Below are 26,300 nucleotides of genomic sequence, written 5' to 3' on the forward strand. Positions count from 1 at the left end.
CTCTCTTTCATTCTTTTCTCTTCTCAAAGCTCCAGGCTTCGCATTCCCGGAGTCCCCACAGAGAGCTTAACCAACACTTGTAAAAAACCAACACTCTATAAAAGGCTTGGCACCTTTTAGGTGTGCATCACCTTCCCTATCTCCCCAAATCTTCTCTGGCTTTAATCCCCCTTCCCCCACACTCCTTTCTCTGACTTTCACATTTTTCACTAGTTTAAGTGCTAAACTTCTCTCCACTTCCATTCTTTCTTCCTACTTTCATGAACTATTTTGATCTTGACCTTCATATGTTCCGAGCTGCTTTGACACCGTCTATATTGCACATACTTCTTAATGATTACTAGAACTTGCTGCCAGAGAGAATCAACACAGGCTCATTTCATCTGATTCTACAGAAACTCTGACCTGGTGGCAGGCATTGACAATAACTACATAGAAATAGCCAATCTTCCTAAGGATCTCATTTGCTTATGCAGGTCATATGGAGACATCAGTATTGAATTCAGACTGTTTCATAACCAATTGAAAACTCCTTGTAATTGCTCTAAAGCAGAAAAGCAGGGACACTTCAAGTTAAAAGGATAAACAAATTTTATAGCAATAAAAAATGCCGTAAACATCAGAATTTCTTTTCAAGTCATCCTTTTTTAATATCCTGATAAATATTGGTATTATCATACCTTGAATTTTTGGTATTAATTACATACCTTAAAAAGTACAGACAAAAACTATCTGTGACAATATTGATTATAAATGACCTGCAATTCTGTATTTGACATGTTTGTAACCACAAAAATCATTTCAAATCAGAAATGATTCTGTGGATGAACGAATCACAATTAATCTACAAGGACGACACAGCAGCGCCACAACCAGAACACAAAGGAACAACATCCGCTGGATACACAAAGTAAGATGCTACTCTATTTTCCACACAATACTGCGCAACATAATAGTATGTTTTCAGTGACAGACAAAAAACAAGAAAAGGGAGGTTTAAATGGCACCTGTGTTTCAACATGTCTGGAGTATGGTAAAGTGAGATATAGCTTCCTTCCTGCAGTCTTTTCAGTTATGGGGGGCAGCCCTCTCCCTGCCCTGAATTTCACCTATCTAACTATTTGGGGAAACTTTGAGCTTCTTCGATTTTGTCCTATAAAAAAAAATGCCTTCGAAGCAGTCTGCCGCACCTCCATATTCTTAATGCTGTTAGATCCTCATCTCTGTCTGTGCTTTGCTTTACTTTGCCTCTTTTTAGCTTTTTCTCTCTCTTTCACTTAACTTTTCATTGCTAAAGACATTTCACCTCCAGTGTCCTCCAAGGATGTAAACCAAGCTCTGGGGTCACATCCTTTTGTAAAAGGTTTTACACCCATTTCAGTTGTTTTTGTGTTTATCTGCTTGCCCGGCTGCCTTTTATTCTGCCCTACCAAATCTGCTATGCCTTTAGATCTCTGTCCCTATCCCCTCTCTGCTTTACTCTTTCTGTTTTTTCCCTTATATATTTGGAATCGCTTTTATCTCTTTTTTCCCTCTTGCTCTCCGAACGATTTTACTCTGGAGGAGACAAAGTAAGACATGACCTCCCTGTATAAAGCTTGTAGATCTTTGGTGTTTGGCTCATGAGTGTACCTGTTTGCCTCCATTCCTCTGAATCTTCCTTCATCATCAACTTTCCCACGTCTCTCTTGGCATAGCTTTTATGTATTTTTCACCTCCTCTTTCACCTCCCACCAGTTTTCCCCCCTGCGGCGTCTCTGGGTTTCACTACCGTTAAAAAAAGATATCCATCTCTCCATCTATGCATCCATCTGTCATCATTCGTTGTTCTCTTTCCCCTGTCTCTATAAACAACTTCATGCTTGTCAATTTTCTCCAGCCTTTCTCTCTCCTTTTCCTCCTACCTCACTCAATTTTGTCTCTTGTAATTCAGATATGGTTCAGACAGAGCAACTCATCCCCTCTAGGTAAAGTCCAAACAAACACCTCTGCAAAAGGTGGATGGATTTGCAGAGATTTGGCTCATTAACCCTCCCTTTTTTCCCTTTACACTGACACAACAAACCTCTGTGCCTTTTGTCCCTATTCCCATAAACCACATCCTCTCAAATGGTTGGCAGCGTGATATAATTAAAAAAAATCTAATTGGAAAACAATATTATAAACATAAAAAGACGTGATGTTTGGTCTATCACCAATATTTTCAAAATATACGTTAAATAGGTGAATTTTTTTTTTGGAAAGTTTTCAAGTAGTAGGGCGAAGTGATCAATAAATAATTTCACTTCTGACATATTCAGTATTTTTTTTATTCAGCAGAAGGCCAGCTATTTGAAAAAGAATAATCCCAGAAGTATCCTTCCCCAAGCACCGTCTTACTCTCAAGTCTGTGCTTGATGTGTTTCTATATGAAGCCCACAGAGAGATCAAATGCACAGTGAGATTTTACCCACAATGAGTCTTCTTAACGTCGAACCTTGACATGTCAAATTCTGACAGATTTTTTTCGTAAGGGTCTTCACACTTCAAAGGTCTACATGTGATATATTTAAGATGAAAATCAGATTTTACATCCATCTCTTCTTCGATTTCTTTCTTTCCAAGGGATGAAGCATTGCTGTTTTCCACTTCCTTTCTTTCTCACTATCATTTTTTTCTCTTGCGTTTGATATTTCTCCCTTCTCAGCTCATTAAATGCCTCACACCTATCTGACCCGTCAAGTCTTCTCCTTTTCCACCTCTACAGAAGGGCAGATACGACAGGAGGTGACACTCTTTGCTGTAGCATCAGCACACACAATACAGTACGCACTCCTCTTTCTTTGTATGAACCTGTAAGATCAGTGTTTGACATTTTCATATTCTTCACCTTGTGATGGAAGAATAAAAGGTGGAATAATAGAGGAGTTTTCCACCGCTCTCACCTGGCCCATTGTCACTAAACAGCAAATTGTTAGGTGTGAGTTTAAATATAAAAGGGGAGTATATTTCAAGGTATGAAATTTTGTTTTAAAGCAAATAACATGCATCATTAGCCAGTGTTATGGTAACAACGTGAAAAAAAAAACCCATTTGGCTCAACCTTGCAACCGGCAATATATAAAAAGACACTGTATCCAAAGATTTAGTTTCAAAGCAAAAGGTTTCTATCTTTCAAATAACAGACCTACCATGCTTTAATCAAAACAATGGGCATCAGGAGGCTTCAAACTAGCAAACACAAACCAACATAAACTTGACAACCAGACCTCCTTCGTTCTTTTCTGCCAGACCATCAGACCTCAATAGTTTTGGTAAACTTTTGGTCTAACTTATAAATAAAATCATATTCTTTTGAGAACTGATCCTTGGGTATGTCATTCTCTTTACATGTTGTTGGCCATAACATGTTTGGAGCCTCATCTGGGATATGAATCCAGAGCTTCTTGCTAGGTGACAGAGAAATATTTATTGATAACGGACACGGATTACATCTGGAAATCTAACCCACAACACTTTTTTGCACAGACCCAGTACACTGCAGCACCTATGGACTGCTTTATGACAGACATGGTCTGGTATGAATGGCAGCCTCTTGAGGCAGGGACCAGTTTAACATATTGGTGTCAAATCTAATTTATTAACTTCTGCTAAAATATTTATAACTACAGGCTCGATAAAAGAATATAGACTCATCATGCAGGTAAAGGACAACGGGCATGAAGGGCTAAGTTGACATTTTAGAGACTTGCCCCATTGACCACCACAGCCAATACATGACAAATATCAGCTCTGGGAAGCAGACTGCTCTATCCCATGTGAATGCATTTAACTGATGTATGTTTCAAATAGCTAATCTAGACACATATGGCTTTTTCTGCTTCTAACATAATTTTAATTTTGTGTGTAGAACATCAACTTATTGTGAAATGTTTTCTCCTGATGACATTTAAGGCCTTTTATCATTTTCACTCACTTTCACTTTCAAGCAAAGTATATTTGTCCAAAATATCAGCACTTTCATTGTTTTCTGCTAATAAAAAGACTGGCAACCTAACAAGCGTCACACCTCCAAAACGGCTCTTTCGTTCAGCTATAACCTTTTACTATTGTGCCTCAGGCGTCTCTTGTCATTGGCTAAAAGCAAAACAAAACAAATCATCTTAATGTCAACAGCATTATTACCACTAAGTGCCACTTCCCACATTTGCTCAACAAGGCCAGTGGTTGCTGTAGTTCTGACTGGATTATGGGCAAGGTGACTCAGCAGGTAACAGCAACTTGACAGTCACACTTCCAATATATATTTTTACAGTGTTAATACAAGACACCTGAGGGAAAACCGAAAAGACGTGAGGGAAAGACACAGAGTGGGAGTCAGAGAAAGAAAGGCAGAAAAGAAAGGAAGATGGAGTGCGAGGGGGAGAGATAATAGAGAGAAAACATGTGTTCTCAGTGTCCGGAACGCACCAGTAGAGCTGAAAATAGGGATCGGGACAGTTGCACCGTAGCTTCATTTGAGAGGACACACTCGACTGTCTGTTCTCTAAAGAACTCTCCTTGTACAGAGGCAAGGCCTTTTGGGAACATTGCTATCATCTTAAAAGGCCATCTCTGTCTCTCTCCCTACCTCGGTTTCTTGCTCCCTCTCTCTTTTGCACTCTTGCTTCTCCCCTCTCTCCTTGAACAGGGGGTGAGGCCATTAGGGAACAATGGTGATATCTTTAAAGGGCCTTCTGTGGCTGAGAGAACAGCACTGCCAAAACCCAGAGGATCCATGTGCTGAATCAGTGGTCACAGAGCACAGAGGGGATAGAGGGATTTAAGAGGGGTACGAACATGTGTGTGTTTGCATCCGTGTGTATGCGTATGTGTCTGCGTGTGTATGGGCTCTATTGTGTCGATATTTTGTGTGAACTATGCCACATTTGGGGATACATTCTGGATTTAAACCAGTTGATTGAAGGTTGTCTAGCTGGGGAACTCGTGTTCTCACTTTCAGTCTTGATTAGGGTTAGGTTAAGGTTAGAATAAAAGCCCTTTCCCAACAGGCATGAATATATTTGTTGGTAATTTGCACAGAACTTTAAAGAAGTTGATTTCATGGTGTGAAATTGAGGCTTTCAGAGCACAGCCGAACTTTTGGTTCAGAGGGAAAGGAGCCACAGCCGTTGCTCCGGATTTCAGTAGACGGAAAAAGACCACGACCAAAGAAATCCTGCAGATAACTGTTTGATTCAAAAACTTGCAGCCAAGCACATACAAGTCATAGCAAATTTGCGCTAACAATCTCTGATGATTAAGAAGAAACACTGTCAAATCCATATTCAGCATGGTGTCAAGACCTCTTTGTGATGAAATTTCTTTATGCATTTTTTTAACATATTGGGCTCTTATCACATCATGTGTCAGTCTGACAATTGGTGTTATTGCAAAGTACTGTCATGGCAAAAGTTAACAGAGGCTATGCCAACAGTGTAAGATAAGAGAGTAGGACTATAGTTGTACACTTCAACTGTGTAACTGTACTCTACAATAAATCAAATTGGATTAAAAGTGTCTTTCCAACAGCTGCTAGGCATTGATTTAACCAGGGTATTTACTACACTGACTTCTGAGGTGTGGGACTAGCCTTTCCAGAAGGGCCACATTAGCCACTATTCAATATTTATTCAATATAAACTGCTTGATAGAGCTCACTGGTTTGACATACGGTGCTTTCATGACATATTTAATACACTGATAAAATGCCTTAATGCCTTGGAAGATTGACTTTGAGCCTGCAGAATGCATTGCAAAACAATCCACTGCAGAGATCTCATTGGAGATCAATGCATACAACACATTAATTGTGTTAATTGACTGCAATGAGAGAGATGGAGCCCCATTATAGCTATGGGAATTAAATCAACACTGAATCACCTGAGGCAGAAAAGTATTGCACTGTTCTCTACAGTCTGAAACTTGCCAAGCCGAGTTATACTTCCGTCCACCCACCGATGAGTGATGTCACAGCTGGTGTTTTCAGTCCATCACTCATTAGGATGTGATCCGAAAATACAACATGTTTTATTTTAAATTACAGCCCATTAGGAGCAGTGCACCAGCAGTGTTCTCCCCTGAGTAGCTCAGAGTTACATTATGTGTAAATTACATTTACACATAAAAGTGCCATGATAAAGAAGGCAGAGCAGGACCACAAGACCTTATAGGATATTGACAGACAGTCAATCTAGGGATATGAAGCACATATCAGACAAATACAGGCTCTTGACAGTATGACATGTGGTCTGTGTGAAATAAGTTTGAAGGTTAACTTTGGCACTTTTTAACCCGGACCCTGTTTTCCCACAATTTTGTATTTAAGTGACTAATGGGGAGCAACAATTTTTGAAATTAGCTCAGTATTGAGGGAGACTGCTGCAACTGGTAGAACTGAAACTGAGCTGTAACATAAACCCTTTGGACAACACTATGGAAAGGATCCCTACAGACAGAGACCTTTTTTTAAAGATTAAGAACCATCATCATCATCTTTATTCAAATGCTTCAAAACCTCTTGGCTCCTACTAATCAATCCCCCTCACTCCTCTCTGGAGATTTTCACATGTAACACAATTTATTAAGCTTTTTTTGTTGTTGTTGACCAAACCAGAGTTGCTGATTGTTTTACTTTATTTCTGTCAAGTTTGCAAGAAGATGACAATGATGATGATGTTAAAATTACAGTTTTGCAAAGGGAGACTGGTTAGTTTGGTGAGAGCAAGGTCTGTCTCTGTAGTGATCCTTTCCATAATGTTACAAGACACAGAGGAAGTGGTAAAAACAAGCCCCTTTGATGGACTTACTTTGATGGTGTGCAGTTGCCTGGAGGGATTACATTATAGCTTAGTCTTGCTTTTGCTGGCTGGTCCTCAACATTGGAACAATTTTAAAAATTGTCCCCATTAGTCACTTAGACACAGAAACATGGGGAATTACAGTCCATGTTTAAAAAAAAACACTGAAATTAACCTTTAAGTTTGTGACCTTACTACAAGGGGCAGCTGTGTAACAAGATATGATGATACTAACTTGCTGTTAGAAGGCAATCTGTGAGGTTGGGGTCAGAAAAGACACAATATGTACACAGACCACATGCACAAACACACCTTCACACTATCAATACACATGTACTTGCACAGAACACAGCAAAGCAATATGTCTGTGGAGGGAAGCTAAGAGACTGAAGAAACAGAGTGGCACTTTATAAAAAGGGACATAAGATGTTGCTAGTCTAATGTTAGAGTTAATGGCCTGGAAAGGGAGAGGGCCAAGAGACAGAGAAGCAGGGTGAAATGAGACAGCATACACATACAGGCACACTGATGTGTCACTTGAATAAATATGCATGCATGTGTTTGCCTGTTTCTGTGCATATGCACACGCATCCATGTCTGACTTTGTGTCTGTGTTTATTTGGCAAAAATAGAGATAGAACGAACAAAGTCTCTGGCTTAACCATATATCCATTAACTCTCTAATGCCCTACCATGCTGAGAAACCATTCATACTATTACATTAGATGAATTCAAAATTCACACAACAGCAGTTTTATAGACCTGCTGCGTCTCATTTCACTCAAGTCAATGAGAGATGGACATTTCTATAATTATCAGGTATGTCTGATAAATACTGGTATTAATGATTGCTTTGTTGATTATTTCATTACCGAAATCAGAATCATAGAAGAGGATGAACTTCTGCCAGCTGTACTCAGACACGACTTGCATGATGACCTCATTGAGATAGACAGGTGGGCGGACCATTAGGGTGTAGTCATCTGTTCCTGGGAGGCGACTGGTTGGTGGGCAGGAGGAGCGGGGTGTTCCTGCTGTGGAGCGCTGGATAAAGAGGTGGGGGATGTGCATGGCGTCGGCCAGAGTCTGAAGGCTGCCCGCTGACATGCAGCCGATTGAACTGACCAGAGCCAGGATACCACGGTTCATCAGCTCACAGGCTGTAGGAAGAAAGAAAGAGAAGGCAGGAGGAAAAACAAAAGAGAAACCATGTTATTTTTCAAAGCATACAAAGGGAATTATTCCTCAACTCATTCCATGCCAAAAACCACCAGTGGTAAAAATATCTGTAGGCAATACAAAGTCATAGCTTTGATCATAGTAATTATTTGTGGTAGCGGTGCACCAAGGCATATAATTCTTATTCTACAAGTTACCAAACTACAGTACCGACTAAAATGCCGGGAAATTCCTAGCAAGTTATTCTTGCCTGTTTTCACATGGATTACATATTTTTTTTAAGACCAAAGCTGTTACAGTCATACACAACCTGCTTTATGGTATGTATAGAGAGGGCATGGAAACAGAGAGGGAGGAAACTGGATACAGAGGTGTGCATACAAAGGTAAAGACAGCAAAAACATGAACAGACAAAAAGTCACTATACAAGAATAGACTGCTTTTCCAAGCTTGCCATGTAGAAGAATACTGAGTCATTCTATCAATGGTTGGAGGAATAGACATGATAAGAAATGTGAAAACTCAGTTTTTGTTTCTATCCACCTGTGAGCCTCACGTCCAATTTTCAGTACTAACAAAAGCAACTATTCTAGCTATTAAATCAAAGCTAAGCGAGGCCTTTAAGCCTGAAGTGTGGCAGAGCTGAGTCAGTGTCCACATTACTGATTAACCTTCAAGCTACTTCATAAACAATAATACAATATAAAGCAGTCTAGTATAGAAATCTATTAAAGCATGCTTCTATAAAAAGTGCATTCAAAGCTGTATTATAAAACCACGCTGTAAAAGATGCCCTTCTTGCCAGACACGCTATCCGCAATCCCCGAGTTGTTTGTGCTCTACTGCCTAAACGCTTCTCAGCTCTGAGACACTATCTATGCTCATTTCACCTCCTTTTCCTACCTTCCCTTTTTTTATCCTTCCTAGACCTCTAGTGCTGTCAAAAACACCTCTACCTCCTACCCTCTCAACCCACTCCCCTGTTATCTCCCTTCTTGTCCAAAACAGCCCCTCTGAGTGCTTACCTTTCAGCCCCAATCATTTCAAAGCTGCAGTCTTGCAGTGATTTTCATTTTAGTTGCCTTACAGCACCACTGAATGTTGTACACTGTCCTCAATTTGGAGTCATCTGCCTTCCTCTTCCACCTCCTTTCTAACATCCCTTCTTCAGCACCTTTTTTTCCATTCCCACCCACCAATCTACTTCACCATCTTTACTCACCAGCCGTTTTCTCCCTCTCTATCTCTTGTTTACCCTCATGGCAACACAAACAGCCACCTATCCGCTTTCCTTCCCTCAATCCAGCCTTCTTGTGATTAATCACTTCTGTATCACTTTATTTTTTTGTACACTTGTTTGCCTCTCTCCGTCTGCTCTTCCATTACTTTGACCCACATGGCCACACACATTTTCCTCTTATGCCCTTGCCCCCCTTTTCCATTCCTCATTCATTCTCATCCTTATTTCATCCCTCACTTCTACTCCCATGCTACGTCCTTCGCTGTGTGCTAAGCACCAGAATGTGTTTGTTTCACTTCAAGCTGACTAAAATCCTGCCACTGAGTCACTGAGTACAGCAAAAAGTAGTGAGGAAAAAAGTTTAAAGACAGTACTGTCAACACGCACACAAACACACACAAATGGTGCAATGGCAAAGTACAATGACAAGAAAGCACAATCTAAAACACACAGTCAGCCTGTATAACGCCACACGGGCTAATCTGCCGACACTGCAAAAATAAAGCCAGAGAAAGAAGAAGAAAAGAAAGAAAGGAAGAAAAGCTTGAGGAGACAGATCCATGGTGCTGAGAAAAGCAGAATAAAACCTTGTATATGTGTGTGCATGTGTGTGTGTGTGTGTGTGTGTGTGTGTGTGTGTATGTGTGTGTGTGTGTGTGTGTGTGTGTGTGTGTGTGTGTGTGTGTGTGTGTGTGTGTGTGTGTTAGGGAGAACATGAGAGCTATACAATATGACAAAGTCTACTGTGTCAACTGGTTGCATAAAAACAACCTAATGAGTTGAATTTCAAAGTGGCTTGTAAGAATGAATTTGCAATGGTGACAAATCCAAGCATGGCTGTGTTTGTCTGTGCATTAATGATGCACAACATGGGGTGATGCAACAACATGATGCACTGCTTAATTGCTTTTGTTGGTTAATTACATAGTTCAAGCATTACTGATTTAATTTGGATACATTATTTTTGAAATGCACAAGTCACCCTAAAACTAAACTCATGTGACACTTTAATTGTCTTGAACAGTCTGCATTTGCAAATGAAAAAGCTTAATGCACCAGATTACAGATAACATCCAGATAACATGGTCTACTCAAACAAAAAAAAGTCTATAAGGTAAATTGGTTGCAGTTGTCACTCAAGTCTTAAGCACTTCACTGTCATAAATCTAATTTTGAGGTAATAGCTATAAATATATGAACACAAAACCCGTTCTGTAATTAATTGGCAATAGATTGTTAGGAACGATTTTCCTTTTTAGCAATAGCTACAGGGTTATTTCACGCAGCCATTTCCTCATGCATTGATGTAGATGATTAATGAGTGGAATCTAAAGCAGTTTCAATCTCACTGCCCATTGTGCAAGTCCACATTTTGAGGAATTAATTACAGTGTAACAATATATGATTAAACTTCACTAAGACTCAGCATACTGCTTAGTCATGGCCATTATTCTTAAAATCAATGAGCCCGGGATTCATCTCCTATCTACTACCATCTTAATGTTTGACCATATGCCCGTGGGTGTGTGTGTGGGAAAGTACACCGGTGGATTTATTTGTGCCTACGTTGAGTGTGAATGCATTTTCTGCCTATATATGTGAGTCTGCATTTCTCTGAATATTTGAGCTGAATAAGCCAGTCAAGTATCATAAGCTACATTATCCAGATTCCACACCCCTATTATAGCAGTCATGCTAATGCTTTAGCCGCCTTGCCCAAGTCTAGCTACAGTATAGTGCATTAGCTTAGCATCATCAAGGCTTTGGCTAATGGAAGGCTTTGCTAATCCTCTACTTATTAGGGCACTTTGGAGAATTAGTGCCCTCATCCCCTCTACATCACACACTCTTAAGTCTGCAGGGGGCTTCTGAGCACTAGGCTCATTAATGCTTTTTGCTAATGACTTAAAGGGCCCGTTGCGTTAACCCAGCCCAATGTTACATCACTCTGAAGAATGCAACAGTTAAAGGAGAGGGTTAGAGGTACTGCTGCAGCAAAACAAGTCTGCAGAGTTTTACAGTACCTACAGAAAACAGTTTAAAAGTCTTTAAATAATCTGAAAAAAAGTCCTGCCAGAGTATGAGTTCGGTGTTAAGCAGTACAGATGGATATTGTTTCCTCATACTTTGCCAACACTTTAAAACATAACCGTCTGTGTACAATGACTGCACTTGGAGCACAAAAACAGATTTGGACCACAGAAAGAGAGGTGTGTAGGAGTGCAAAGAAATACAAACTGTAGCCATTTGGAGTTTTTCGCGGATCATCCTGAACCATAACCACCTACTACACCGCACTCACACACCACCACCATCATCGCCAACCCACACACAAGCACGCTCACACATCTAAACCCCTCCTGTACATGAGCGGTATACTGACTCATGATAAATCATTACGGGATCAATCTTGCTAAAGCAGCTAAGACCTGTCAAGCAGTCAAGTAGAGGTGTTTATTTGAGGGATATATGTGTCAGTCACATAATTACGGTAGGACTCATCTACTTTGTTAATGTGTCTGCTTTGTGGTGACTTTTCTAATTTGCTGGCAAATCAATTGATCCTGCAAGACCCCAAACCCCTACCGGGACTTGCAAACTTGCAAAAGGAGATCGATCAATTGCTCCTCATGGTTTTTCATATATTCAAAGTATATTGAATTGCTACCTCACCCTAGTCTTTACACATTGACATTTTTGATGCATGTTCTGTACGTCAGTGTGTAATGTACATTGTCCTGCAACAGAGCATGTTATTGAGCTCTTTCTCTCTCTACAGCTTGTTGGTCTGTCAGAAGAAATGGACTACAAGCACTTCACCTGCACCCAGGTGTGACCGATTCCTCTCTCTATCTGCAGCTCTCCAAACAGCTCTCCTCCCACCACACACTCACATTCACACTCACACACTTTATCACACTGATACCCAGTCCTCCAGTTTCTGTGGCCCAGTGACTGAGGATGGAGAGGAGAGGAAAGAGAGAGGGGTAGCAAGCAAGGAAATCAATACCTGAAGAAAAACCAATAAAAGAGTCTGTATGCCAGTAGCTGTAGAATAACTCTTCAGTCAGACAGTATAAGAGACTTAGACAACACTAGTAACACAGTTTTAAAGAAGGATGCGCTGATACTGAGATTTGTGCATTGAGCAGTACAAGCTGTGTGCCATCAAGTTTCAAAGAAGGTAGTCATCTCTACACCCGATATCCCCAAAACTTTGCAACCCACGCCAAAATCACCACCAAATTGAAAAATACTTCAATTTTGGGGTGAGCTGTCCCTTTAATAATGCCCTTACAGTTTTTACAATGCTTTTTATTTTCATCAGATTACCAGATTGTTGTTACTGCTTCCCTCTGCTAGTGTAACGGTGGTTATGGTACACATACATTATTGGGTTATTTGTATTAAGTTACTGGGCTAATTTTGTGTATCTTATTAAGCTGTGCAGTTAATTCTGTAGATAATGTACATATAGCAGGAACAATTCCGTAATATTATTATGGACATACAGAATTAAGTTTACTGTTACAGCACTTTAACTATTATTTTAATTATATATTTACATGTGTAGAATTTAAGTTGCTTCTTCCTGTTCCCCTTGCCTAACAGCTAATTAGTTCCTACCTGTCACTGTTGATGAGGAACAGGTATGATTGACTGGAGAATAAAGAGAAGGTGTTTACAAAGAGAAGGTGTAGCGGCGGATTACCCACTGCCAGAGGGACTGGAAAACATAACAACCAAGAAAAGACGGTTGCAAACTTGTGGCGGTGATGTTTTTTTTTTCTTTGTCTTCAGATTAATAAGCCAAGGCATTCAACTTGCTAACTCCCAGTGGGACTTATTGTACAGCAGCTGCGGTCTACAGGTGCACTCTGAGTTTGTTTCAGTTTCAAATGGACTGGAAAACAATTTATGAACGGTTGCCAAAGTTGCTGCAGTCATTAGAGGATGATAAGGACGTTGAGGACGAGTCTCTAGCTGATCATGACAGCGCGACCAAGAAAAGAGGGCAACCATTAGCAAACTCCTTCAGCTCTGCATCATGTTGGTTCTTTAGATGTTTTATCAAATTGCTTGTGTTGGAGCAGCTATTTCTAATGACATGGTATCTGGTCTGGTGGTACTGGAGTAGTTTTGAGTAAAAATACATGAGGACAGTATTGATCTGCTACCCGATGCTGGTATCAGTATCAGTGCATCCCTAATGGAGTAAAACGTGTTATGCATTATTAGTAATGCATGCTTTAGTTTCCATGTCTCATTTAGTATCAATTTAACTATCATTGGGCTAATACTAGCCAAAAAGAGTGAACTTGGTGTCCCATTGAAAGCTACATTATAATCAAGTAAAATATTGAAATTTCTCATGTTCAACGGTGTGTAAATGTTGTGCCTGTTTGTTGTTTAAATGGCTCCTTTTTTTTATACTACCTCTTGTTTATGTTGCTTGTTTACTTAATTATTGCTTTTTTATTGATGCTTCTTTCTGTTTTTGCTGCTGTAATTCTGCACATTTCCTCATGGTGAGATTAATAAAGCATTATCTTATTTTACTTTATCTTGATGTAGATATTCAGAAGTAGCAATATTATAATAATATCCATAATTTTGTATGTTTATATATCACATCCATGCACAGGGGCAAGAAGACCTTAGATGTTACCATATTATAATACAAGGGTGTCCTGAATGATGTTTCTATTACTATTAATATTCTCTTACTATTATTCTTTTTACTATTGTTCTGCATATCTCTAAATGATCTCAATAACTTTGTAATTGCAAGCTCATATTCTGTTTTTAAGGTGACTTTGTAACATCTGCCCAGGGACTACTGACGAAAGCCTCTTGGCTCACTCAGACACATTTACAGTGATGTTTATTAGTGTGCACTTTCCTTGTTAAATAAACCAACAAACAATACATAAATAAATAATAAGCCTGCCTACTCATTATATCACCTGTTTGGAAGAATTTATGCTAAATAATGGAAAGAAAGCAAAGCCACCAAATGCAAAGTGCTCATTGTGGCACATCAAAAACTCTAAACTGCACGTTCAAAAGTGTCAAGCGGATATAATTTTATGAGCCAAGGCAGGAAAACACAAGTTATATCTGAATGGATTATTAAGAAGTAAAATACAAAGCAGCACACAGTAATGCAGAGACAGATACGGTTGTATTTTGTTGGTGAGCTCTAATTTCAAACACAGTGTAATGTCTGTAACTTCCAAATAATCATTTTAGACCAAATAAGAAAAAGGTTTTTGTGAGACAGAAAAGCTCAGCACTGCAACTGTAGTTTGATACTGATTTCATTAAAAAGGTATCTAGAAACTTAGATGAGAAGATTACAACATGCCTGTTGCTTTGTCTTACCCCTAAATTGCAGGTGAAATGTACAAGTTTTTACTCCAGTAAATGTAAGCAGACAACTATCTGCTAAGTAGAGATATAATAGAGTACTGGGATCTTGAGCAGAGAGCTTGTAATCTGTCAGTTTTCATCTTGGCAGCTGGAGGATTAAGTTTCTCATTGTACAGTCAAACATTACACTAAAATATGTCTCTGAAAACATTTTAGGTGAGAATCAGGCAATGCAGTAACAAAATGTTGATCCATATTAGACCAGTATTGTCTAGTTTGATCTGAGATTCAGGAGCTTCTGATGAAAACTGGACCCAAAAACATCAGTCGCTTATTCACAATATTTCTCGTATTATCGCCAAACAGTACACAAAAACGTGTTTCTGAAAACATTTGAAGAATGAAATGGTTTATGTGGTAACAGATACCATTTTTGTTTTTTCCCCAACTTTACTGTTTTTGTCTGAGATGCTGTTGGTCTAGTGTGGCCTCTAGAGGCAGTGAATGTCACTTACAGCACCTTTACACACCTGAGAGAAGACATGAATGAAATCCTGTTAATTCATTATTGCTGCAAAGCAGTCCTACTTGTTGATTTGCAACATTGCCCACAATGGACTAATACAACCGGAGATATCAAAGGAATAGCACGATATAAATGGTAGAGTAAAAGTGTAATTAAGTTTTACCGTCTCATGGATTATACTGTATTGTCATCCAACAGCAAAATGCCTAGCAAAGAGCTAGTTTCCATTTATATCAGCTACACATTCATCGATTTATTTTTTCAGTTTGTGGTGAGCCAATATTGACAGCTCAATATGTTTTCTGCATGAATATTTCATTATGTAAAGCAACAATGAAATGACAGCGTATCTGCTTACTGTAAAATGTAATCATAATCAAGTATTTAATTTCATCAGAAATTCACTGACAGAGCGAGAGGAGGTCCTGGCTGGTCCCCGCAGCACTGACATAACCAGGGGTGTATCTCCATGTCTAAAACTGTGTGTGCGTACATGTATTTCTGTGTGAGGATGACCTACTTGTGTCTGCGTATTGTTTCGTGTATTGTTCCACAGCTCCAAACTGCTGCCATGCATTGTGCCATACACGGCTAAGCACTGAGTGGCAGAGAGAGATGCTTACTCACACCACTGGCAGGCTGAAAATATGCTCTGCTCTATATATGCCTCCGTGTGTGTCTGTGTGGGCCGTTGGTTTGCTGATATACACTCCTTGAGGGAATCAGCACTAGAATTAATGTGGTCAGGGAGGTAGAATGAGCAAAAGATAACATGCCCTTTTCGACTTTGTTTCTCTTGAAATTTATCACTCTAAGTTCTCTGACTTCTGGCGCTTTTTGTTGCTGAAAATACCAGGCCGATGATTTCTCGCAAACACAATCTGTTCTTATTCCTGCCCCCAGTATGCCTCCCCACCTCCTACCCTGTTCCCATTAACATTTAATGGACCCCCTTTGGTCCCTTCATCTTGTCACATTTAACATCATCTATTCCTAGCTAGCTTCAGTCTATGTGCCCGTGAGATGTATACATCCTCTCTTTCAACCAGTCTCTTTTTTGTCTTCCCTGTAACTCTATCTGTGCCTCTTCTCCTTATTCCCTTTAACTGCACCTCAATTCAGCACCCTTTACCACTATATTTATCCAGTTACTGCACTCACCGTTATCACACTTGCCAGATGAATGCCCCTTTTCCCTTTTTTCCCAATCCCCATCTCTCCCTTTCCCTGTCTCTCTCTTTCCTTTAAACTTTCACTCTATTGCTATTCCTACTTGGCCTCGTCTCCTCTTTTTTCCCTCTTAAATAGCCCTTTCTTTTACACCGCTCATCTTTCTACCTTGTCCTCTTTTGTATTCCTTCTCTCAGCCACTCCCTCCTTCTATTCGGCATGAGTCAACGGTATAATTTCGCAAAACACTGTCCCAATGTTGTTGAGCACGACACATAAACGCCTCCTCTCCACACCCCACTCTCCTTCCTCTTTCGCTCACTGATCTCTCCTTCCTTCACCTTTTGCCACCCATCCAGACTCAACTAAACCCTTCACTCCATTATCTGAGATTGGTCCATGTACAGTAGATCATTCAGGCTGGTTCATTTTTTTTTCTGCTTCCCTCCATCCACCTCACCATCCATTCATCAACTCAATTGTTTGTTAAATCCAATTAAACCGCACCATGTGCACTTTTACCTCTAGTGCCTACTTCATTCTCTCTTCATATTCTACACTCCCCTTTTCATCATCCACCCATCCATACCCTCTTTCCCTTATCCTTTGCTTTAACATCACTTTATCCACCTGGTCCACAAGTGGTAATCCACAACAGACCTTTTTTTTCAGCCATTGTGACATAAAATAGTAGGGTAAACACAGGTGTTACCAATGATACTAATTAAGGTTCTGCTCCAGCAGCTCAAACAGAGTCAGGCTGATGTTATTGTGCATGTTGGAGAACTGGAAAGGCTCTGCCACACTAAACAGAGTGTGATCTTAATTAGTAGTTAACACCTGTGTTTACTAGGGATGGAAAAAAAAATTATTCTCTTAAGTATCATGAGTCTTTTTTTTTTTTTTTTTTTAACAATTCCTGAATCTTTTTTTGTTTTATTTTTTTTTTTAATTGCTGAATCTATTTTTTTACACATATATAAATAATTAGCATCTTTTAGCTCAATGCTAACACATAATGGCAATTCCCATGAAAGCACTGATGTAAATATTTAGCATCACAGTAACGGTAATACCACCTTAACAAACCAATCTGTTTTATTTCACATGCTTAACATAAAGCGACATGAGTGTTCATACACTGAGGTATACATGTCCTGCTCTGTGGCAATCATCTAATAACTGCTGACTGGCCTCAACACTACACAATGACCCGCTACAGCAGCCTCAAAGGGTCAAAACTCACACAGCCACCACTTGGTGGAGGAATTGCCGAACAGGAGAGGCTAACAAGCGCACACAAACACATATCACATTTTATTTATTGTTCACTACTTGATGAACAGGAGTAGTAAAAGTAGAAGTTTACTTCAGAAAATAATGCTTTATCTTTTGCTTCTTTTATTTGAAGTACAGCAATGATTGCAGTAAAAATAAAACTGATAAGTGATTGTGCATCGCTTTCTGACACAAGAATCAAGATATAAGAAAATCGCACTAAATTAAATAACACATCTGCACCCAGGTATTATGACAGTATTGCATCAGGAGATGAGTGTCTAGCCCTAGCGTTTACTATTTTATATCAGTATGACTGTCGTGAAAAAGGTCTATTAACTACACAACATGAATATTTTGAACATCAGATACAAAAAGATCTAAGATAGAGGGCGAGCGTCACCTAGTGAAACTCAAATATCAAAATAAATTCCTGTGATGAATTGTGAAGAGAACCAGTACAGCATGTTATCAAAGTGCTTGTGACAAGGTTTGATAGGTAAGTACTTCTATATGCAATTTAAACACATGCAGATATACAAATAAGCATCCCTCCTTTTTTCCCCATTTGATACACTTTTCTTATCTCCTGGTTTCTCTTCATCCAGATTTAAGGCCTTTTCACACCAAGTCTAATATTATTTTAATTTATTAGTATATTAGTTTATCAGTATATTAGGTTAGTGAGTCTGACTGAGAAAAGATTACAGTTTAACTTCCTCTCATCTTTCTCGTTGAGTATGGTGTGAATTTTCAAAAAGAAAAGATCAGCAGAAGAAAAAAAGTGAAATATCTGAACATAGGTTACCTCCTCCTGTGCTCTATGAAAAGGCAGAAAAACTCCATAGGCTTCATGTAATTGTATTCAATTTTTTTTCTCTCCTGCTGCTTGTCTGCACTCTTTTAGTATCATATAGTGCTCTTTTTATCCTGCTGATAACATACTGTGCACACCCGTCGTCCACATTCTCCAAGTTGTCAGCAGTTTTCTGCCATGTGTTTTTCTCTCAGCTCTGTACCCGCTATCCTCCATGTCACACTAAATTACCAGCGGCTAATGGTAGCAGCAGATCTTTTTCATGGGTCACGCAGATTTTTATCAAGCACAAAGAAGGTACGGAATCAAAATGAGGTGCACTGTGATCAGACTTGCCGTGAAAAGGCCTTGCATCTCACTGGCTCACAGTGCAACGGTTTATCCTCTTACTCATTCCCTGTTTCCTTGGGCTATTCCTCCCTCAATCCTCCCTCAGTCCATTCAAAGAGACTTGACGTTGTGTACGTCTTTGTGTCCGAGCTGTATCCGTTGTAAAGTCAAGGAGATGAACGTGTCCCCTGGGAAAAAACCCACGTCTCTTCTGTTTACAGCCTTGGGGCTTTTACTGCTATTGCTTCACCAGGATAAGTCTGGGTCCTTCTCCTTCTCTCCTCCTTTACTTCTTTACATTTGTAACCTACTACTGTTTTTTTTTCTCTAGCTTTAGTGGAATTTGCGGCCTTGTAATACAGTCTAGTGTGAACCATTGGAAGCCAGTTTTCAAAAAGAGACACAAACACACAGCATGTTATTCCGCGTGCATATACAAATTGACTGTTGCCTACCCGCAGTCTCCCTTGGTCTTTTTTATATTCTCTTTGTCAGCTTGGGTAATGACCCATTTGTCAATGCTTTAATCATATTTAGAAAATGGATTGGTTGTTGTTCACTGCTAATGGCTCGGTGTGTCTCTGTTTTTATTGCCTGTGTACACGGCAGATGTCATATTGTCCCACTTGGTGTCTCAATAGTCAGTTTCACAGGTGTGTGTCCATGTGGGGTGCATGTGCTTCTGTTTTTCAATGTGCTTTCATGCATGTTCACTCACGCCATTGTCAGAAAATGAGATACTGGGCTTCATGCTGCAACATTCTCTTAAATTGGCTCTTAAATTTTCTCTTAATTTTCCATTATGAGAAAAAAAACAAGAGAAGTCGACCCCAGATGCACTAAACATACTTCCAAATCTGCTCTTATCCAGGTGTGTGGAATGATGAATCCCACTTGATCATTAACTGAAGAGGCGTTATAACCATGGGACACATGTACAAATACTCTGCCACAAGCACAAGAGAGATGTCACCAAAAAAAGATGTTTTTTTTGGTTTGTTGTTTACTTTGTTTTGTTTTTGATCAAATTGTTTGTGGTAAAGAAAAAGACATTAAAAGCTTTTTGATATTTTTTTTTACCAACTGATCGGATCTTACAAGAAAAGTTTTTTTCTTTTTAAACTTTTATTTTAAATATTTAATAAACGGTACTGTTTACTGATGTATTTAGTTATATCTTTGATTTGCATTATGCCAGTTTATAGGCTCAAGAGACATCTTTCAATTTCTTGCTTTGCCCGACCAAGTAGATAAAAACATTAGGTTTGTGAAGCAGGAAACAGATGTGGGAAGATTTGTAAAATATAACTATTACTCTTTAAAAGTTATAAGTGCCCCAACCCCCACATCGCAAAAGCAATCAACCTCAGTGAATATTTTTTTTTATTATTATATAACTTTTATATAACTAAAGGTAGAAGAAGTAGTTTAATTAGAATTATAACAAATATCACATATAAATAATAATTATAAATATTTAAATATTATTTAAATCTGTTTCCTTGCATTGGACAAACAATTAGTGGACAGTTAAAACATTTTGTTTTGTTTATTTTCTGCTGTGAAGTCTTCTCAACCACTTGTAAAACTTTCTCTTCCTTAAGAGAAGTGCAAATATAAGAAAACATTGATGAATTCCAGAAATCAAAATAACAACAAATCATGGACACAAGCAAAAAAAAAGAGAAAATCTGTTTGTAAATGGCTTGTTGCATGAGGCCCTTTGACTAGTATTTGAAGGAGATGCTATGTGGTGGTGAGCTGATTTTGTTTTTGTTGTTGTTTTTTAATGAATGAATGTGATGAGTAGAATTTAACTGGTTCTCAGCTGTTGACACCAACTGCTGGCTGCCTGTTTGCCTTCCATAATGAAATCGGGGAAGTGACACATCACATATAATATCTGGTCCGATTCTGACAAAACGTTTGGGCGTGTTGCACCTCAATCACTCCAATCTGTCCCTGTAAATGCTGCAGTGATTGGCCTGAGGTGGAGGGGGGGGGGGGGGGTACAGGTGTATTTACTTGTAACTGATTGATTGACCCGATGAGGGAGCATATTACTCATGGGACACAACACTTGCTGATTTCTGAGTGGGTGGATGTGTGTCTGTCTAATATTCCACACACTATTAGCACGAATGCAGCGAGCTGGTGATGTTGCTTTACCACATGTGTGTCATGTATTAAGCATAATATTTAGATGTGTTTACACCATTTAGATATTCCCCATTGCTGTGGTGCATTTTCCTGCGCCTGAGACAGCAGCAAGCTGATTGATGAAACAATTTAAAAGCTACAGCTGAAAACAGAAATTTACGAAAAAAACAATGGACTGAGAAAGAATTGATCAGGAATAAGATGAGTAAAAAAGAAAGGTTTTTTTTTTGTTCAATAGAGAGTAAATTAGGGATTCACATTTCATAAAGAAAATAGAAATGAAGACTGGAAAGAGGGCCAGAGTGATTTTTTAATCGACGTATTGCGGTAAAGAGCTCTGGAAAATGAAGGAAGGATTAAAGCCTGTAGAGACAGATGCAGACAAATGCAAATCGGCGGCCAGGACAGGGAGAGGGTGAAGGCAATGAAAGGAGGGAGGGGACGCGAGATGGATGAATTATGAAGAGACTGTGGGGAACTCCGTAATTATACATGACTCTATCAGAGTTTCTTCAATGAGAAAGAAAGTGCCCGCTCCACTGACAGAGGTGGGAACAGAGTGAAAAACAATAGAGAGCAGTTGACACGCATGTAATGGAAGGTTAGAGTGATTAACCAAAATTAATTAATTGAATAATTTAAGGGGTTTTTGCATTAAGAAGGAAGAAGATATCACAGTTTAATTCATCTTAATTAGAATAAACAACGTGCTGTATGTTTCATGCCTATATGGGAAAATGAGCCACCAGCTAATTGATGTTTTGTTTGTCTTACACAACAGTTTTAATTGCTTTACACAGGCCCCACCTTTGAGTCTCTCATGATTACTTTGGACACAGTCTTGTCTCAATTTAGTTTATTTTGGAAACAATTTTAATTTTCCAAAGTTTCTTTGCTGCTCAAAATCATATATATAATATTGGCATGAGAAATACTTCATTGCCCAAACCCCTAATACGGATACGTAACACGTGTGTTTGTTGCACATATGCATGTGCACATGTTGCCGCAGGTTCATATACAGATCAGGGTTGGGTAAGTTCACATTTGAACTGACACTGACATTGGTACCTGGACTTTGGTACAGTACACAACATTGGTCACAACGCTAACCCAAGCTCGGTACCCAACCCTGCCTCCAGTGTTCATAAGCAGTGAGGTGAGGAGGTTGGGATAAGGTGCACAAACACACACACACATGCACAGACAGAGCTAATGTATGCATTCAGCTGCCCGTGGCTGCTTGTATCAAATTCAAAATCCTGGTGCTGGCACACAAGACTATGAAGGGATCTGTAGCCCCTTCCCTCCAGGCAACAATCCAGCAATACATGCCAGCCAGTGTCTTGTGTTCTACCACTACAGACCTCTTTGCTCTCCTTTCTGAGTGCTGGGCTGGTCAACGGTCCACACGGTATCAACTATTCCCTCTCCTGGCTCTCTAACGGTGCAATGACCTTCCAGACTCATTCATAACTGCAGCTAGTCGCCATCTTCCCCAACAAGGTGAAAACTGTTTTCAGAAGTATCTTGCATCACCTTTGTCCCAATGAACGATCAACTCTTTTCTCTACTTACTCAAATTAAAGTCTGAGATGATTTTGTCCAGAGATATTAGGTTTCTTTCCCACAACTTCATCTTTGCACAAGTACTTCTGGGTCACATAAAAAGGCATAACTATCCTGATCTAAATTATTTTATAAATTGAATCTTATTATAATCTTGAATTTACTGAGAGACTGTAAGACTGCAGCAACAAAAGGCATAGATGTATGCACAAAGGCCTTTCCATATATCAGCCACATTAACCTCCAACAAGCCTTAATTCTAATCATAAAATACACTTGATAAAGCTTCTTCTCGGCTTTTGGTTATGTCTTTAATTATATGAAATGAAATTACACATCCGAACATGAATGGAGCTGTTTTGTGAGATTTATCTTAACAGATGGTGAAATACCCCGAGGAAGGTCTGTTATCTTCACCTCCGGCAACAGCAAGGTTTTGTCCTTGTATTTCAATATCAGTGTACACTTTTCACTTTTCACTTTTCTTTTCCATTCAGTTCTTAAAGACATGAGAAAAAAGGGAGAACATTATGTATGTTAATATTTGAAATGAGCAGTTTAGTGAGGCAGATTAGGTGCAATCCTAAGAGAGAAATTCCAAGCTTGTGAATGTAATAATGTGGAATAATTGCCTAAAGGGATGTATTAGTGAGATTAAATAATGTATTTAAAACATTTGTTGAATCTACAGTAAACCACTTAGTAAACATCTTGGTTATGAATTTTCCACTGAAACACGTATTTTCATAGTAAAAATATGCAGTCTTGGGTTTAACAGGGACCACAATGAAAAGTGATGAGTTATCAGCCTTTAAAAAGCTGATTTTTAAACACAGTATGGTCCTTAATTATATACTAACATAAAATAAATCCAAGTATAATCTTTCCAGAATTGAGTTTTGCAAAGCAAAGAATTATCTCATTACCAATAAGTGCAACAGTGCTATGCTTTTATCCTTTGATTTTGAGTGAGTTTTGCGATGTGGGTGGATGACAATAAAACTCACAATAAAACTTGGCCATTACAAAGCTGTGAAGTGGCCCTTCTCTCAAATGGGGTACAAGCAATTGCTAACATTGCTGTTACAAGTTCTGACTTAACACTGGAACGGAAAAGTTCAATTCTAAATAGAAGCTCTATACTCTCAGTTTTCGGACATTGGTGGCCTCCTATGTGCGGCAAACTTAGACCTCGTTCATCTTTAAAGAACTGTGCACTGTATGACTATAAATATCACATCTGACAGTTCCAAATGTGGTGGTATAACACAGACACAGATTCCTAAAAAACATTTTACACCTTTGTACATGTAATTATGTTAGTGTGCACATGTGCATGAGTGTGGGAGAGAAAACAGGAGGGTCAGGGCAGCTCTGGAGCCTTGCATGCCAGTACTATCCAAATGAACAACTGAACATAAGTGTGTGGGTAGCACGCTTACAGTAAGTGAAAGTGACATCATTACCAGCTAGCAAGCATAACAAGTTAACTGGATGGAAGCACAGCAATTATGTAAAGTACTGTAATAATGCATAATTAATTAATTGTTGTCTACATAGAAATTGAATGTGACAATACGTCAACTGCTAATCGGCTAATCTAAAATCTATGAGGTAACACTTATATTTGAAAGGGTGTGCATAAGACTGTCATTACACTGTCATAATCATGTCGTGACATCTGTCACAAACATAAGGAGTCTTATTGAGACAAAATGTCTTTGTTATGACAACTTGACATTACCAAACCTGAAGGAACTGTTTAACTTTATGTTTTGACATGACTTACTTTACTTGATACTGGCTGCCATGGAACCATTATAAGGGTTTCATGAACATTCTCCTTTGCCCCAAGTAAAGTGGTACCATTTGGACTTGTCATAAAGATGTAATTAAATGTTATAAGGCCAGTTTGACAACAGAGTGCAATCCCAACATGGTTCAGGTGTCAGAGTTGCCTGTTGCTCGCTGCTAAAGCTAACTGCTGTATATTGTTTTCTGTAGCTGGTGTTAGCTGGTGAGCTCTGTTAGCCTTAGAGCTACCCACTTAATTAGCTGACTCAGCCCCACGCTGGAAGCCAAACCCAGCAAAACCAAATCTGTACTCTATTCCCTGTCCAGTTGGCCGCCATCGATGGTTCAGTCCGCGTCTGACCAGGATATCCAGTTTGGCCTGTCCCCTTCATGTCCATAACAGGTGTCATGACAATCTTATGTACATTCCCTCAAATGAATTTCTAATGTTAGCAGGGTTTCTAAGGCTGTAGTCCTACCTGAACAGTGACACTGCTGCTTACAGCACATCTGACACTGACCTATGCCCAATTTAAATGTGTGAAAGAAGATAAGAACATACTGTACCTTATAAACCTCTGATGTAAGTGTTTTTATGACCAGAGCTTAAGGACCTAGTTTTAAAAGACGATGGTTAAATGAAACCACATTTCATGATAAAGTATTCTGTTAAATCAGATAAATCAGCTGTGTCTATGTAGCTGTGTCCAAGTAGCTTCAAGTGTTTTTTTTTTTAAACTGTTAATTAACAATGAGCTTTCAGCTTTAAACAGAGTTTTCTGATCAAAAATGAATAGAAATATATGGAAAATTGAATGTCATTAATTGAACTGGAAGATGATGATCATCTTTAGGCTTCTCTCTAAAGCCCTCTCAAACCTTCCTGATAGTCCACTTGGAGACCCACACTGTATACTCAAGCTGTATGTACAGTATGTTCTCTGTGGCACTTGAGATAAAAGCCTCCCCAATTGGCATCTATGAGAGATCAGACAGAGAGACAAGGGCCATTGGAGAAAAGGTTATTTGGGGTTATACCGCTATCAACCTGCCTGTGATGAAAAGAGAGGGGGAAAATGAAAGGGCTTTGAAGTGCTAGTGCCTAGCTAAAGGCTACATTCACCTTTTATTTTACACAAGAGTCAGATGGAGGCAGAAGGGGAGGGCATGGAAAGAAAACTGACAGAGGAGTGTGTGTGAGAGAAATAGAAAACAGAGAGAGATTAATACAGCCTGACACATATAAGGTTAAGGCAGAGGGAGAGATGCACACAAATCGAGATACAAAGAGACAGAGAAAGTGGGAGAGGAGAACAGAGACAGTGAAAGAGACAGCGGGGAAAAAAAACAAGAGATTAAAGAGCAGCAGCATCGGAGTAATGACAGACACAGAAGAGAGAGAAAAATATTCATGTTTTCTCTGGTGCATTCCAATTGTATTTGGACACTCTTGCAAGACTGTTGATATGACATTCATGCCAAAAAAGCATATTGAATTGAACTGATTCGCCCCCACTCTGGCAGATACGCAGCACTGCAATTCTCCCAGCCTCTGCATGCAAATCATTAGCAGAAATGGACGACTGTTACAAATTTGTTGTTCAAGAAGGAGCTCACAGATACATGTGTTTATTAGATGTTTCACAGACCAGTTGACCAGCTGACTATTAAAACCAGTAGAGTGTATATTTGTAGACTAATTGTTCATCTATGGTTTAACCAGAATTTAGTGTATTTAGAGACAGAAAGTCACACTATTCCTGCAACAAAATGTTGTTGACTAGCTGAATACTTATTGGAAAGAGTTGATGTCTACCTAAATGCAGGAGTTGTGAATGCCCTGGTGTTTATGTAGGCGTTTGTGAGCCCATTAGGGATGCACCCAAATCTGAATCCCTGCTTGTTAAATATATTGTTATAATACATTATAATATTATTAATACATATGTATGATATTCTAGTACTGGGAACTGCAGTAAGATTACAACATCAAGAAACATGAAAACTTATTTTAAGATTATTCCCTTTGAAGGATTTTCCCTATGT

At 39.1% G+C, this 26,300-nt stretch overlaps 1 protein-coding gene across 1 annotated transcript in view; it reads right to left on the reverse strand.

Moving 5' to 3' along the window:
* The window catches only part of grid2 (glutamate receptor, ionotropic, delta 2), a 593,815-nt gene that overhangs the window by 255,880 nt on the left and 311,635 nt on the right, over positions 1 to 26,300 (reverse strand). Inside the window, exon 3 of the mRNA XM_084728739.1 lies at positions 7,691 to 7,978. Coding sequence (XP_084584865.1) covers positions 7,691 to 7,978 — 288 coding nt within the window. The remainder of the gene's footprint in view (positions 1 to 7,690; positions 7,979 to 26,300) is intronic.

This window comes from Lutjanus erythropterus, chromosome 10, assembly GCF_056507025.1.
Source record: "Lutjanus erythropterus isolate fLutEry1 chromosome 10, fLutEry1.hap2, whole genome shotgun sequence".
Lineage (NCBI taxonomy): Eukaryota > Metazoa > Chordata > Actinopteri > Lutjaniformes > Lutjanidae > Lutjanus > Lutjanus erythropterus.